A 17,571-nucleotide genomic window follows, 5' to 3' on the forward strand; every position below is an offset into this window, starting at 1 on the left:
GAACAAAGGAAATCACCTGTCAGAAGTCAAACCCTACCTGAGTTGTGCTTTAAGTTCAGTAAACCTGGGTCTCCTGCTGGGGTCGTAGGCCCAGCACTTGGTCATAAGGCTGTAGAGGGTGGGAGGGCAGTTTGGAGGCATTGGGAGCCGCTCACCGTTCTCGATCCGCCCAATCACATCATTGTTCTTCACTCCCTGGAAGGGCTTTACCCCGTGCATGAGGATCTCCCACATACACACACCTGAGGAACACACACAAAAACACGTTTTCTTCACTGTGAGCAAACAATGAGACCTGTTAAAAGAGAAACAAACCCCAATTTTGTACTAATAATGCAATTTCTTCCAAAATATATAGCTAGGGAATCGTTTTGGACTTACCTGTAGCAGGGGAGTGACTACAGCAGGATCACACACACAGCACCAGCCTCACCTATGGATGAGGCAGAGTGACCCACAGCTGGCTCACACAGCCTTTTACCTGCCCTAAATCAGTGCTTGCTCATATTCAAATCTCCTTTCTTATGAGGCAGAATGTGTTTGCTTTTCCCTCTGACACCTTCCAAGTGCCTTGTTTCAACACGTAAAGTGTATTTTCACTTTGAGGGTGTTTTAGTGCTGGCATGGATCCACATTTTTTGTGCTGAAAACATGTAATAAACCAGTTTCTATTGAAACTGCATTAAAAGCTCAAAGGGAAACATGGTCTGTCAGTTTAGGATGGGCCAGAATGTTCCATAGGCTTCATTTTTCTAACTCTGACAGTACTAGAGTTTTGTTCAAACTATTATAAACCCTTCACTTAAAAACATTCAAATTTTAATTTGTAAAGAGAGTAAACCTGTTACTTCACTGTCCTGCTCTTATTCCAAATCTCATCACCTTTGCTCCCGAACACAACTTGTGTTCTGTCTGTACAGGCCAGCAGTCAGCACCAGCTTGAGCACAGCTCATCAGATTCATATAAAATGTTGTATATTTGAGAAAAAAGATCAAGGTTTCAGGATATGTCCATTTACCCTTATATTTAATGAGCTTCTGGTTGTATTTTGTAGGAGGCCAGGAGCTATAGAAGACAAGCTAAGTGGGAATCTAGCATTAAGGATCTGGAAATTGGGTATCTCATAGGATGATCTGCACATTAAGCAAGGAAACATGTATGAACACAAAGAAGTCAAAATGTAAAAGAAAAACAACAAAGGACAACAGTATAACACAAAAAAACATAACCAAAACCAACAGATAAAAATAATCTCTGTTATAACTATGTGGTAATTTCCTTGTACCTTCATTTCTGCCAGCTTCTTCCTAGAGGTAAAAAGGCCCATGAAAATTCAGGCTTATTGAGCAGGAAAAGGAAAGAAAAATACAGAGATGGAAAACATGCTGGAAGAAACTGGATTTTCAGAATGTACAGTCAAAACTGTGACAAATATTTGGAAATTATTCATTTACAGCAGTTAAAATGAAACACCAAACTTCTCCAAGAGGACACAAAGAACCCTCGCCATTTGGAGTTCACTTACCAAACATCCACACATCACTAGCTGAGGTAAACCGTCGGAAATTGATTGACTCTGGAGCCATCCATTTGATGGGTAATTTTCCTTTGGAAGCTACAGGGAAGGCAAGAAAGGGAAGGCTGTTATCCTCACTACAGATCTCAAAAATAGATTTTGTTCCCAACGCAGTAATTCATAGGCAAAACCAATCTCAAGTGAAGCACTTAAAATATCAATATATTATGTTGTTTGGCTTTACATGAAATAGAGAAATGAACCAACAAAACCCAAAATAATAATAATAATCCCCCAAACCTCCCCTAAAAGACCCCAATAACAAACCCCAAAACACACCAAGAAATGATCATGTCAAAATTATTTTCCACCATTGCAATTAAAAAGATAAAATGTAGCTCAGCAAAGTGAGACAAATGAAACAAGGAAACATAACACAGTGTAAGAGGACAGATAATGGGTAATTTAAAATATATGAAACCAGAAAAATATTAAAGATGAGATTTATGTACTCATGGTTTAATAATATAGACCAGCTTTGGAATGCTACCCAACACGCAATCTCTATTCTCCTGCTGCATTTCCCATCTATCAGGCACTGCAGGACATCTCTCAGCTGCTGGAGACACCAAAGCTCAGTATTCCATCCAAAATGGGGAAAAAAGTAGGCTTCAAAGGCAGTTTTGTACTGAATCTCCCTAGTGCAGTGGCATGTGAAATATGTAGCATACAATGACAACACAGACTCAACATTTATCTGTACCTACACGTGAATTTGCTACCTTTTGCACCTTAAATCACACCTTGTGATCCTTCTTCTTAAGCACATGCAGGACTTTACTGCCATTATTCAACTGTTGAATGACTTGCCTTTTTAGACAAATGCAACAGCTAGATCAAGGAAATCTGGTCAATTCCTCAGTAATGTGAGAAACAACCGTATTCTCACTGGCCTGCAAGAAGGATCCAGAGGCTCAGCTCACCTTTGTAGTAAGTACTGTCTTCCATGTATCGGGATAAACCAAAGTCACCCAATTTCACACAGTCAGTGGTAGATACCAGCACATTTCTAGCAGCAATATCCCTGCCAAACAGAGGAGACAGTATTTCTAGTAACTTTAAAACATAAAGTGGTGAAGTATCATCACCTGAAGAAAATGTGCCCTGCAAAGGTAAGGAACTCTGAGCTCAGTCTCGTATGAGGCTTCCTAATAAGGAGCTCAAATTCTCACTGTAGTGAACAACAAGGTCCTCCCAGAGCCTCTTTTTCTCCCCCATTGTTCTTTACAATGTTTTAATATAAATATCTACATATATATGCAAAGCTATTACTTCATATGTAAGTGTTTGCATATACATTATGACAACACATATACAGAATTAGTGAGTATTTAAACACAAATAAATTTCTTAAGTTCAAAATTAATTGTACTTAACAACTGGAGTGCTGTGAGCTCTTAATTGCACACAGTAAGAGGCTGAAGCCAGTCTCTTCTCCCTAGAAACTCACATTCACATTCAAGGGAATAAAATTCAAAACACACCGTAAAGGAAGTTTAGGTTCGTTTTCTTTAAGCAAGTACTTGTATTTTATAAATATTTTACTTCCCCTCTTCTTTACTTAAGAAGCCATCTGCCCTTGTTTTGCTTTTCTGTATTTGAAAGATTACAGTTGACTCACAGCTTGAAAAAATACTGTAACCACAAAGCAACAACTGAAAACGATTCTGACTGAAATCCGGCACCAGCTCCAAGTCAATCCAGGAGTGAACCAGCAGGTGTCACCCTTGAAAAGGGTGTAATTTCAGTGGAAACCGCTGCAAAACTGACACTCCCTAAAATTTTAAGCAGTGACATACAAAAATACCAATATATATGTATGAAATCTTACCTATGTACAAATCTTTTGCTCTCTAAGTAGGCAAGAGCTGTGCTAAGCTGGTAAGCGTAGAGTATCAGAGAGGCCAGGTCCAAGCTGTACTTCCTTACTTGCAAAAATGACCTCAACTTTTTGCACCAAGAAGGAAAAAACCAGAAAGATATTAGGACAAAAAAAGTAAGAAATTTGAAAAAGGCATATTTCAAATTGCAAGGTTTACATGAGTATCAATGAAATAACGAGTTTGACTTCCCTTAAAGGCTGGATAAGAAAACCACTTCCCATGAGGAACTGCGACTGCATTAGAATTCAAGCAGTTTTTCTACATGAAAACTGTTAAACTAAAAAAATAACTAGTAATCTTGTGCATTCCTTTCAGTCTCCTTTTGAAAAGCATCTGCTGTTGCTGTTCCAGGGTGAAGCATTCCTGGACTTTTTGTTTTTTCTACCCCTTAGTGCAGCCTCCATTTACAGCCTAAACCACTTCAGAACTGAACAGCACCTGGCCAAGCCAAACACAGATTCATCAGTATTGTTTTAGAAGCATTTATTTTAATAATTCGTTTTAACCTACATGTGCTGAAACAACTGTATTTAGCTCAGAGTAGCCAGTATCAGTGCAGAATATTTGTAAGCTATATTCCCAGTGTAAGGCAGGCAGGACCTCCTGGAAGGTGGCACTGGAGTGTCCTTATGAATCAAAACAAGGCTTTGAAAAGTGACTTGAGCACTGGAAAGGAAATCTACTGACAGAAGATGACTTCTCCACTACAGGTTGTTCTGCCCATCCCACCTTTTTTTTTTTTATTTTTAAATGTATTGCAGTTTGGTAATTGCAATGACAATCACATAATGCTGTATGAAACATCACCGCAGCTCACATTTTCAGAAACGTGTGGCTCAAAGAAAACGAATCAATTATAAAAAGTGAGAACTAGTTTTCTTTAAAGCATTCATCCAAAAAACATAATAATGAGGGAAGTCATCTTATCTAGGGCCTCTGCTGCAGATATTCTACTGGAAGAAAAAAAAGGTAAGAAATTCAATGTTTCAAGGGAAAATGCAGCATTACTGAGGAAGAATAAAAGATGTGCAGTTTCACTTCTGGAAGGTATGTTTGCAAATGCTGTTTAACTGATTATCACATTATCATCATCTTGACAGAGGTCATGCTCTCACTCTGGAACTGCAACTGAATGCTCGAAAACTCTGACTAAATCACTCTGGAATGAGCTGATGCAGTTCTCCCGGTAGAGGAGAAAGTCAAAAGCTGCCACTCCTGTTTCTGAGTTCATAAGTCTGCAAAGGAGTAAGATACCATGCTTGATAGTATGGTTAGTATTGTGAAGTGTTTTTTCAGCCTTTTCAGTGAGCTAAAAGAGAAGAGACCAGACTGCACAAGGATTTTTCATACCTCTCCAAGCGTACAGAGCTCCATGATTATCCAGACTGGGTTTTCTGTAATAACCCCAATGAGCTTCACAATGTGAGGGTGATCAAACTGACGCATTGTTACTAAAAGGAAATCAAAAAGTTCAGTGTGTTACATAAAACCGTTTTTAAAAACAAAAATAAAGCTGTTGGTTAAGAAGCATTTAGCCCATGGCCAGAAAATATAATCGCAGGACTTGAAACAACTTGAAACGACTGTTGCAAGCAGTAATGTCTGGTCACTCCATGTGCTGGGGGCAATAAGGAACACTCATTGCTTGAGCTGTGCTGTTCTTCACTCACAAAAATGCAAACTGCTGTGGAAGGTGCCAGTCAGGTCAGGCTCCGCCTCTAACCTAAGTGAATAAAATACCCTCTCAAACCAGTGCACAACCAGTTAATCTGTGTCTTTCTACTGGAAGAGGAGGTAGGAAGAAACACTCAGTATAATTCAATTACTGGAAAAAACGTCTGCCAGATTATGAAATAAACAAAAATCTTATTTAATCATTACATCATTTGATTTTCCTTGGAGTTAATTTCAGTCCCAGCAGAGCAGTCTCAGTATGTTTTATACAGTATGACATATGAATCATAGAATCACAGAATGGTTTGGGCTGGAAGGAACCATTAAGATCAGTCAGTTCCAATCCCCCCAGTTTGCTTGCTCCAAGCCCCATCCAGCCTGATCATGAACACCTCCAGGCATGGGGCAGCCATAACTTCTCTGGGCAACCTGTGCCAGGACCTCACCACCCTCACAGAATTTGTCCAAAAATCTAATCTAAACCTGCCCTCTTTCAGGCAAATCCACCACTCTTTGTCCCACCCCTGCCCTCCTTGATAAAGAGTCCCTCCTCATTTGTCCTGTAGGCATCCTTTAGGCACTGGAAGGTGCTCCAAGGTCTCCCCAGAGCCTTCCCTTCTGCAGGTTCAACACCCCAACTCTCCCAGCCTGGCTCCACAGCAGAGGTGCTCCAGCCCTTGGAGAATCTCTGTGGCCTCCTCTGGACTCCTTCCAACAGCTCCAGGTCCTTCCTGTGCTGGGACCCCAGGGCTGGATGCAGCTCTGCCGGTGGCGTCTCACCAGAGAGGAGCAGAGGGGCAGAATCTCTCCCAACACAGGCATGGCAAAAACATCCTTTATGTACTGTTGACAAACATCCTTCATTTGACCCTTCAATAGCTTCTCTTCTACACTTGCAGTTTGTAGTGTCAGCAGAAATACACAGCAATTACCAAACTGCAAAGTCTGCTTCAGTCTGCCTCAAGTTAGGCAAGAATAAAACCCATTTTCTTCTGCCTTAAATTTAAACTAACCACAAGCTAAAAACCAGGAGGTGTTTCTGGATTTCTACTCTGATGAGCTCTGAATTCTACTTCTGTACATGGCTACACAGCAACCCCAACAAAAATCCTTGAACAATCCTGTTTGTAGGGCCAGAAGTTGTAATGATTTAGTAACATACCTTCCTGCAAAGGAACTTCACAGGCTAACTTCATATATTCTTTCAAATATTAATGTTATGAATAATACAGAGAAAAAAGCAACAAAGCAAACATCCCTATCATTGACATAGCTTAAAACATTAATAAAAAGCAATAAATAACATGGTGAAATGTGATACAGGCAATAACAGCTGCTAAATCTTTTCAGTGTTGAAAACTCCACCATAGGCAAACCTCAAAATATCTTAATATTCCTAGTATTAAAATACTAGGAAATAAATTTATTAATTCAGTGAAATAACCAACTGTTCTGAGAGCGAGTTTGCAATCTGAACACAAGACAAAGGCAACAGATGGGAATTAGAATGAAAAAGAAGAAGAAGAAATGGCAAAACTATTAAATCAAAATTGAAAAGTACTATTTACATGTTGATTACAGTGGCATTTCCTAATCTGTTAAACTTGAAGCATAACAAGCAGCATTCAATGAGCAATTATTTTCTACACTGCCAAGAGACAGCAGCCTACCTGTGACTGCTGAGTTGTTACTGTAAGCAATGGTATTTACTGTTCCAACAGACAGAAATGCAATGGAAAAAATTACAGTAATTTACAAAAAATCTGACATTCAAAAATAAGAATCCATTAGCTATGAACACAGATCTGAACAAGTTGAAAAAAATCCTTCAATAAAGGACTAGTGAATAAAATATACTGTAACATCTGACCATAACCAATTACTTTATTGATAAAATACAATACCTTTACAACATTTAGAGGTATACAACAGCAGGGGATAATAGGCAAAAATGGAGGCCTAAGTGCCATATCTGAACTTGCTAGCAAAACCAAACAATAAAGGAATCAGTAACTTTAATATTCTTACAAAAGTTTCTGTTCCTATTCACCTCAACAAAAAGCCTTCCTCCATACGTGAAATGTGCTATTTGGGGAATGCAACATTTGTGGGTAATTATTTAGAAAAATGGTCTATTCTAGCACAGATTTTAATTCTGAATTTTCAAAGCAGATCTCTCGTAGACACAACATTTCTAGCAAAGACAACTACCTGACCTTCCAAAGCAATAAAGTGGAGAAACTGCAGTGTCTTTTAATTCATTGAGGAAAAAAGAAGGAAATCGAGGATCAGATCTCATGTTCCAAAACTGGTTCTAAAGCCCTACAGGAGTCAGACATCACCACTCAATTCGGAAAATTAAAGAACCCACATCCAATCATATACATGGGTAGTAATGCAAGGATGTAAAGCAGTCCCCTGGCACATATTGTAGGAGGGGAGAGCATCAGGCGTAATAAATATCAGTAAAATATTTACATCAGTGTAAGAAGTTTCTGGCACAGGTGGCCCCAGTCTTTGCAAGGAGTTGTTACAAAAGTGATCCCAAAAGAAGTCGTTTAATACTCACAGGCTTCTTGTAAGAATTTTTCTCTAACACTGTCTGAAGTGCAGTTTTTACATGTTTTGATTGCAACAGCCATAGCTGGATTTTCCTGAAAGACATTATTGAGAAATAGCTGAAATACAACCCATCAAACAAAATTCTTCATCCTTCAAAATTCTGGCAAAACTGCTTTGGAAAAAATTACTATTAAATAAAATACCTTTACTTGAGAAATAACATGTTGAAAGCTTCAGTGTTAAAATACCATTATAATCAAGACACCTTGCATACAATATTTACATCTAATGTGTCTTGGAAATATTTAATATGTTTTAAACCATGTTAAATTGTGGAAAAATTATGACAAAAGATGGTAAGTTTAACTGAATAGTACTGTAAACTTTTTAGCATCATTGAGGACGGTAAAATCTTAACAGTATTTAGCAAAAACAGAGGAAAAAAGGAGATAATGGCTAAAACCCACACTTGGCTTATACAAGCAAGAAACCCAGAAAGCCAAATGAAGGACTTTCTGTGGCACTCTCAGAGGAAAGACTGGCTGTAACTGTGAACTCAAACTACAAAGGAAAGTAAACCAAAGATTTTTACATTATTATCTTCACAATCAGTTAGATCAAGGCTTTAAAACCAAGTTGAACAGAACAACATGTATTTAAAATCAAATGGACTTTCCCATCTGATTTCTCACCCTCCGCATACTGAAAAATGAGAAGTTCTTGATGGGTTGAGAGCAGCTGAAGTGTTTTAAAACCAAGCTTCTGCAATAGGTATGGGCTTGTTCAATACCCTCATCCAATTTTTAAGGCCAGTAGAAGACGAAGATTCAGAGTTATGTTCTATGCCTGCTCATGCTTGCTCTGTTTTAAATCTATTTACAGACAAACATTACCAGAATTAGAATAGTATTTATATTTTGCAGGCTACATGTCTTATTTTCAAAGTTGCTCACAAAAGAGATCTTCAAGTTGACTTTGCAGGAAAACATTGATTAAATCCTTTTCTCACACATCAAATGCCCATAAACTAACTAAAAAAACTGATGGCAAATCATTATTTTACTCCCTTATGAAACCAGGATTGAACAATCAGCCTGGGGATGAGACCTCTGGATGCCTGCCAGACCCATCCCTATCCTGGTGTTACACATCAAATTTTTGAAATATCCTTTAACCAAAAAGAGCAAAAGGAAGAATCTCAGTGTCTGCAACCAGCAAAGACATTTTGCAGAATAAACATTGGAAAAGGCCTGATACTGGGGTTTTGTTATCTTTTGGTTTTGGATAAAGACACAAACCAGTGAGGATGTATCAGACTGGCCATGCTTTCTGTATTGAGCAGCAAATGGTACTTTAAATAACACTTTGGGATTAATTCCACAGTTAATCAGCCTTTAAAGACAACCTTACTGCTTACAGCTGACCAATAGGATCCTGTATCTATACACTCATTTCCCATTCAGTACCCTACACTTACAGCCTGGCTCTGATCCTTCAGGAATACCTGGGAGAAAGCAGCATGCCAGGAGAGGTGGATGCTGCACAGTCACTAGAATCAGGACTTTACAAGTGCAATGAACAGGGATAATTGGAATTTTTGAGATTCAGCTTTGAGCTAGCAGAACAAGAGGCATGGAATACCCCCTATATCTTTGCACTCAAGCTGAACATATACATGGAAGCACTACCATGTTACTGGAACTAATCTTACATTGATTGTAAGATTTCTTCCCAGAGTATAAGTTACACTCTGTGACCAGAACATTAAAATTTAATGACATCACTGTTCTGTTTCACCTTCACATATTCCAGTGCCTTAAATGTAGTAAACTTTTATTAATAAAAGAAATCAACAGGCTGTTCTTTAAAAATGTCAGCACAGGATGCCTGTTACAGTGGGGATACCACCGTAACAGATGCCTGAGTAAAATCTGTTTTCCAATTCACAAAAAATAATAGAGACAGCCAACATTTTCAAAGCAACAGTCCCCAAGAAAAGGGTCTTTAATTAGTTTTACAGTGCTCTAGATTTATCCACCATGGCCCAAGTGAGTGAAACTTTACTCCTTGGTACTCCTGTTAACTTGGACAGAATTAAATTAAAAATAAGAATCTCTCTCAATGCGAAGTATATTAGATGTGCTTTCTAAGTAAGGGTATCAGACCAGACTTCAAACTTGTCTGAAACAGAACATTTACCCTTACTTACTTAAATATTGCATTGAAGACTTATTTAACCCACCAAGCCCAGGACTCTAACCAGCTGTTTCTGAAGTTAGAATTAGATTATTGTCTACAAGAATTCCTATATAATGTATCAAAAACTCCAGCAATTTCTTCTAACACGAAATAAATCTTCATTTTACAATCATGTATTTGTTTTATTGTAAGCCTTGAAATTTGTTGAAATTAACTATTTTTTGCAGCTTTCTCTTACCATTTTACACAAACTTTTTTTATCTATTTAAACTGAAATCTTAGTCTTTCTAGAAAAACTCATAAGCACCATCCTAAATTACACAAGTCCTGCCAACCTCCCTGGTTTGACTGAGGTGATTCTTGTGCACTGGGATTTTGTTGGATCAGTGTTCAAGTATTTTGTATTTTATTTCAGTAAAACATAGGAACTTTATTAGGCTTTGTTGTGAGAGAGATGGTGAGATTATCGCTGGAGCAATTTTTTATTCATTCTGGAAGATTCAGACCAAGACCTCTAAGGAATACACTTTTTTTTTTTTTTTTTTAACCTAGAAAAGTTTTATTGCTTATTTTCATTTGAGAAGTGAGGCTTACCGGGCTCATGTAAACTCCTTGGTGCACATCTCCAAACTGTCCTTCCCCAATGCAGCGCCCCAGCTCAATCCTCTCCCTTTGAATTTCATAATCTCTGGCTACAAGAATGTAACAGACTTGAAATATTAAGTTTTTGCTGAAGGGCAAGGAAATAATCCACAAGACACAAAACTCAAAGTAAGTCACTCAAATGTCTCACATATGAATAACTAAGATTAACATTTGCTGCACACCAACCTATAGAGATGCTGCACACACACAGTGGAGACCTCTCAAACCTCTTAGAAGTTTGAACCAAAGCAACGGGAAAGGAACTGTGAAATCAACATTGTTAAATTAACTATGCACTTATTTCAGTGCAATTAATGTAATTAAATCATTTTTAATTACAGCTGGTGAAAGACAAAGCACACGAACAGTTCGGGGCAACACCAAAGACACAGCCTCAGCACACATCCCTTTGGCTGTTTAAGAGAACTCCACCATGTGGTATTTTAGATTTTGGAACCATCAAAAGAGCCCAGAGAACTTTTAAAGAGGTAACTGCAAGAAAAAAAATACAGGAACAAGAGCATGGCAAATAAGAATAAAATGAAAGACTGAAATTTTGAGTGCACTACACCTCTGCCAGTGTGCAACTGAAGTGGAATTGAGATGTTTGGTGGCCTTATGCAATTTTGTTAATGTCATGGTTTAACAGGCTGAGAATATTACTGATAAAAATGGCTCAGTACTTCAGCAAAACATTTAATCAATTGCAATTGAATGATTTCATTTGCAATTAAATTTCTAGCAGACATGAAAAAATATTTCAGGAATAGCAGAAAAGCATGCACAGTATATGTTTTCATCTCCACTTGTATCATTCAGATAAAAAAATATAACCAACCAGCTTAGCACTTCATAACCTTGACTTTGACATCATTAACACTACAGAAGTAATGTTATCTAGAGCTGGCTAACAAGGTGATGCCTTTTTCATCTCTTTTTTTAATTACTGCATTTTCCTCTTTAAAATCCCAAAGCTAACTGGTTTAACTATAAATAAATAATGTTTATTAAATGAAAGTGAATAGTAAGCTTAAAAATTCCACATCATTCCAAACTGCAAGCATACAGGGATGGGTAAAGGGTCTCCTGTTACCTTCATCTATTCCATAGCTTTCTGCAGTGCAATTAAGAGAAAAATCAAATGCTTACTTAGATAGAGCTTCTTAAAATCAAAACAGGACAAACATTTTTAACATTAAAAAAAAAAAAAGACGAAATATACTGATGCAATTTTAAGTTTACATTAGCAAAAGTCAGAGGTCTGTTCTTGTGATCTTTACTGACTCAGTCCTTTGGGAGCTGAACACTTGAGTCCCCTTCAATCCAGCAAAGCATTTAATGAAATTTCCCTCCACAGCCCATCTCCTGGGTTTTGCATTGAAGCCATATTCAAGTGTTCAGCACATCCAGGGCTGGGCCCACAAGTAATTACTTCCATGAGAATTTAAATAAAAAGATTGGGGGGGGGGAATAAATTACATAAAGTGAATCTGTTAACCAAAATAAAGGATGTAATTTATCACAGTATGTTTTGATCCTGAAATGATGCTAATAGAATCATATAGTAACTTAGCTGCAAGACAGTAAAAATGCTCTGTTTATTTCTGGAAAACATATATTCTTGCTTTTCAAATACTGATGTTCAAATATATATATGTTTTTCAAAACATATATTCTTGCTTTTCAAAGATTTTCCACAGTAGTGGAAACGATGCTGTGAACACTGAAGTGATCATGAAACATTCTGCCCCATGGTGAGCTCAGAAATCCATGTAAGTTCATGGTCCCTCAGCAGAACGTGCCCCCAGCTCAGCACCATCCTCCCCTCTCACACTGACCAAACCCAATGTTTTGGCAGGATTCTGCATCAATGGATTGTCTGCTTCCACAGAAATCCTTGGTTGCCCAAATGCAACTGGAATTTCCCAGATGCAGCTTTTAAAATCAGAATATTGGACTTTCACGTTAAATGAACTGGCCTTGACAGTTTAGGATTGTATCACAATTCAGACAGGCTGTAACACAAAATCCTTGTGGTGGCTACAGCACCACTGCTTTTACTTCAAAGATGAAGAGTCAGCAGAACTTTGAATTTTTGTTTTTGTTCCCCAAGTCTTTCATCTTTAACAAAATTGCATGTGGTACAGTTGAGTTTTCCTCTCTCATGGAATTGGAGAGTGCCATGTCTGTCACAGAGCAAGGTGAGATACAGCCAAACAGCAATGCACAGAGCTTGCCACATTGTTTGCTCTTATCACAGAGATCTTATCCAATCTTTAAGTGTTATGTTCAGCATCACAATCAAAAAAAATCCACATTTTGTGATAAAAAAAGAATTTCACTGTGAAATCACAGATAGCAGGAAACCAGAACATTTTGTTTGCACATTTATTAAATAAGGCTGAAATATTTCAGTCCCTGCTAAACCAAGGAAGCTTTTGGATAGGAAAGTTCCCAAGTTAACCACGGCACTTACTTGAGGGCATTGTGTAAGTGTCTTCTTCATCTATAATCTCTGCATAGTCATCAGTCTCTGCAAAGGAGGAATTGAAGAGTTTTGGGAAAAGCAGATGAAAACAATTCTCCAGAACAACATCTCCAATTTATCAAGGCTGATATGTCCCAACCCCCAAGTTCAGCATTGCTGGGTCACATTTAACACAGCATGACTAAAACTTGCTCATGCATAATTCATGGTATGATAATGATCTCAGTGCCAATTTTATTACATCACATAGATACACTCAACAAAGAAGAAAAGGGAGATTCATTTGTATTCAAAAAAGTTCAAGTTTTGCAATTGGGACCCATCTAAACTGTTGACTTAGAATCTTTCTAACAGCGAATTCCATTGCAGTAAGAAGAAAAAATTATTAATGAGTTAAATTGCTTTACCTTCAATAAAGTGTGAATAACAGTTTGCTATTTTTTACATCAAACAGGCACAAGACACCAGTGATGTTCCAGGGCAGCATCCCCTTACTGTCAGTGTGGCCAGGTGAGTTATTTACCCCAGAGTCTTCTAGAGCACAAAGACCTTTTAAAGCCACACTCTCACAACCATTTGTCTTGCAATTTTACTTTTTTAGTGGAGATTCACCACTAGTTTTGCTGTCAAGAATCAAGATTTCATGGACAGGTTTTGGAAACAACTTCCCAAAATTATCAGAAAAATGACAGTGCACTTCTTCCTCTGTTTAAAACTTGCAACTTTTACATCATCTGTTCTCAAAATGGTTTAAATGATGTCAAGTCACATCAGAAGGTTCTTGCCCTAAAGAACTTCCAGTGTGTGTGCAGGTCATTTCCTAAAGGTCAGATCAATTCCTCCAGGGGTTTTAAAGCCAGTCCACAACAGTGGGTTCATTTTTTACTTCAAGGCTGTCAAATTCTACTCACCAACTTCAAATGCAAAGAGAAGTTCTCAAAACTGAGTAATTTCAACCCTAGTTTTCGTGGTTGGTTTCAGGTGATCACACACTGGAAAGCCTCTGGAAGCCATTATTTCCTCCCCCTTTTCCCCCATCTGCCCTGGAGCATATGGATACATCCCTACAGCTCCCTGGCATCGTTTCTAGAGCCATGGCTTGGACTGGGACAAAGTTACAGTGAGTGGGAAAAAGGACGGGATGGTCCCTCAGCTCAAGCCAACCCTGACACCAGAGCAAGGCTCATCAACACTACACACACAGATAAGCAAGAGGCTCAGTTTTCAGGCAAACTGAATATTCAATGATCAGGAAACTACAGGCTGCCTATAACCTTTGAAGTTCAACACACTTCAGGGAGTTAGTGCAATTTTATGATCCTAGTTTTTTACTACTTAAATAAAATTAAAGCTGGTTTTTCTTTTGAACTCCTGTAGGAATATGCCAGGTGTTGTAAAAGCAGAACTGGGAAATTTCATGTTAGTTAAATTTTTGCTCAGCAATTTCTATTTGGGACATAGCAAAACACAAGTCACCTAATAAAAATGCAGTAAATTATAAAGACAGTGCACAATTCCGAACAGGCAGCACGCTCCAGAGGCACTTATCTCTTTCTTGGTATTATATTTTCTTCCCTACATTATAAACTAATGTTTTTTGTAAAAATAAGCTTTAAAAAAAAATCCCCAACATGATGGGGATAAATCACTCTACTTCCTTCTAATATTGTGATAGGATTTTGTTGAGAGTATCAGAAAGTTCTTTATCTATGTTGAAAAATGGGCTGGATGAAAGCTATTTTAAGCATACTTAAGAAAAATTTTCAAAGTTTGGAAACCAGAACTGGTGCCACTTAAAAAAACCCGCACGCTTGTCACAGTAGGTTACAGAACAGTGCTTTCAGAATGTGATCAATGGCAGGGCTTGTTCATCTCTCTGTTTTAAATTAATGAGTTAATTCATACTAAAAGCATTCTCAGAACAGCACAGAGCACTTTACATGGTTTTGATACATTGCCCAAAGCCATCATGAAACCAGAAGTGTCTTCATAATCAAGCCAAATAAATTAAATGTACACAATTCACTACACAAATATTTCTTGTTCCACATTTAGCACTCTGGAGAGGAATATATAAAAAATTAATTCATTTATATATCTGGCATTGTGTCTGGGAATTAAGAGGAAAATTCAGTCAAGGCATCCACACTGATAGACTCAAAGTGTTCTGAATTAAAGAGAATTGACCTCCCTCACAGAGGGGCTTGAGCCCAGGATTAATCATAGACTGAGACTCTAACCAGTTCTCCTAAATCCAGAACTGTGTCTGCTTAGAGATACTCCAGAACCTACATGGAGCCTAAAGCAAAACTGAGCTGGGCAAGGCTCTCCAGGCTGCTCCACAAAGGAGGATGTGTTACAGCACTCCCAACAGCTGAAAACTCCCAACGAAGCAGCAATTCCAGATGTCCTTGGCAAGTCTAGAAAAACTCAGATTTAACAACAGGGCTCATCATTGCTGTCCTCCTGGATTTTTAAACCCAGCACCATCACTTGTTATGATTCTTGGAGATGGCAAAATGAACAGTTGCTTTCAGGAAAAGGTACTGGTGGTCACACACATGAATAAGCCAATTTGAGCTTTACTAAGTCTGAATGCATTTATTGAACTGTAGGGAGAAACATCCTAGGCTATTAAACCCATAATAGCTAATCCATGACCTTAACCACACTTTTGAACTTCCCTTTTTTATCATTTTTCCTATTTATCGAAGCTTGTAATTTATAAAAGAAGGTAAGTTCCAATAAAAAGCTATGTAGGGGTAGTATCTGAAATAAAATTTTTAAATTTATGACACAAAAAATGTCCTTTTGATGTTTAAGAAAAGAAAGGAAACTGTGTGGTTTAATATTTAGTTTATATCTGAAGGAAAGGAGATGAAAAGTTAATATACCCCCTTCATATTTTACTGAAAGGAAGGTCACAAGACGTGATCTCTATTTCCTCTTATCGCCCTCTTTTGCATATTGCTTTTATGCCCTTTTAGTGCCTCCTACTTAGAAGAATAAAGATACATATGCTATCAGTAGCAGCAGTTTGATTCTTTCCCAACATCAGATGGAATCCTTTAGAAAAATAGCTAAAAATCTCTTTTATAAAAACAAAACCCAACTTGATTTCAGAGGAAAAAAGACTTACGAAGCCTGCAGCAGTCAAATATTCTGTAGTAAGTTTCAAAGTTTTTTTAACCCCAAACATTAAAATCTGTCTTTAAAATAATTAGTTTGAATAGCTGAAACCTGGTTCATATTCATGTATTCTATCTGCATTAATCTATCTTGTACAGATTCTTTTAATGCAAGGAGCACTTTGATGCCTTTAAAGCATTACTCAGTAGACTCATTTCTCAGGTGTTACATCCACTGATCTCACCAACTGACCAAATTAATGATGATATAACCATTTCAATCAAACTGGACACTCTTGCAAACCTCTAAACCCTTGCATCATGCCACAAGTCTCATTGCAAACACATGCACCACCACATCCTTGTGTGTTTGAAATAGAATTTTTCCTTTTCCAATTCCAGCTTAGCAGAAAGCATTAGTTGCACAGCCTGTAAAGTACAGTATTTATCATCTAATACCCAAAGCAGACCACTTTTTAACATTAAAAGCTGTATAAAATGTATTACTGAAAAGTGCATTAAGTGGTATATGGAGATAAGAGTTGCATATTGCACGTTAGTAACACACAGACTAGAAAACATATTACCGTCCCCACTAATTTCATCTGCAGATCCAGGTGGCATGCAAGGAGAGAGAAAAAAGAGGGGGAGAGAGAGGGGACAGAGAAGGGGGAGGGGAAAATACACTATTAAATTCATGAGTAATCCAAAAGTATTCAGACTGTAGTTATCTTATATACCTGACTCAAGAGAAACCAGAAAAGTAGCAGAATTTAAGACTTCTCACCTAAAACCCAAGGGACAGAGATACACTCTAAGAAGCTTTTATGATGAAACAGAGTTAATGACTCTCAAACACAAAGGTACCCAAAAATTAAATTTGGAACTGGAACTAGTTATTTTAATGCATTGCTAAGAAAAGTCAATTTCTAGGTTTATTCAATACTTTAAAGCAGTTCTCCTACAGCCGTATGAGTTGGCTGAACTTGACTCTGCACATACACTGAGGACTTTGGATAAGCAGAGTTGGTGTTGACCCTCCCAGAAGAAATGCACTCCTGAGACATCACCAAGACATGAGTAAGAAATGGAACCATCTAAGTTTTAATGACACAGAGCATTGTGCAGTTGTACAAGGCTGAAATTTAAACTATGGGAAAGGGAGCAAATCTACAAGGAAGATTTCAAACAGACACTGGATTCCACGTGTACTGCAGCAGCCCTACTGCACACCAAACTCCACAGCACAAGCTAAGGCAAGTATTTTAGACAGATTTTATAGATAATAGGAAATTCTTCTTACCCCTAATAAAGCCAAACTGGTCCAGACCAGGGTTGGACCAGTACGCAGCCAAAAGCATCACTGTATTCTGTGTTTAATTCAAAGTGATCTCAGCTGATGCTTATTGTTGCTA

The 17,571-nt window shown here is 37.8% G+C and overlaps 1 protein-coding gene across 14 annotated transcripts in view; it reads right to left on the bottom strand.

Moving 5' to 3' along the window:
- The window catches only part of PTK2 (protein tyrosine kinase 2), a 198,443-nt gene that overhangs the window by 28,533 nt on the left and 152,339 nt on the right, over positions 1 to 17,571 (bottom strand). For 6 of the 14 annotated variants that reach the window (XM_048286970.1, XM_048286969.1, XM_048286958.1 and 3 more), the window contains 10 exons: positions 16,744 to 16,761; positions 13,017 to 13,073; positions 11,634 to 11,654; positions 10,490 to 10,587; positions 7,704 to 7,788; positions 4,811 to 4,911; positions 3,409 to 3,524; positions 2,501 to 2,601; positions 1,527 to 1,616; positions 38 to 242 (listed from right to left, as the gene is read on the bottom strand). In XM_048286970.1, coding sequence (XP_048142927.1) covers positions 38 to 242; positions 1,527 to 1,616; positions 2,501 to 2,601; positions 3,409 to 3,524; positions 4,811 to 4,911; positions 7,704 to 7,788; positions 10,490 to 10,587; positions 11,634 to 11,654; positions 13,017 to 13,073; positions 16,744 to 16,761 — 892 coding nt within the window. The remainder of the gene's footprint in view (positions 1 to 37; positions 243 to 1,526; positions 1,617 to 2,500; positions 2,602 to 3,408; positions 3,525 to 4,810; positions 4,912 to 7,703; positions 7,789 to 10,489; positions 10,588 to 11,633; positions 11,655 to 13,016; positions 13,074 to 16,743; positions 16,762 to 17,571) is intronic. The other 8 variants (XM_048286960.1, XM_048286959.1, XM_048286966.1 and 5 more) reach the window with 3 other exon arrangements.

Source organism: Corvus hawaiiensis, chromosome 26 (genome assembly GCF_020740725.1).
Source record: "Corvus hawaiiensis isolate bCorHaw1 chromosome 26, bCorHaw1.pri.cur, whole genome shotgun sequence".
In the NCBI taxonomy this organism is placed as follows: Eukaryota; Metazoa; Chordata; class Aves; order Passeriformes; family Corvidae; genus Corvus; species Corvus hawaiiensis.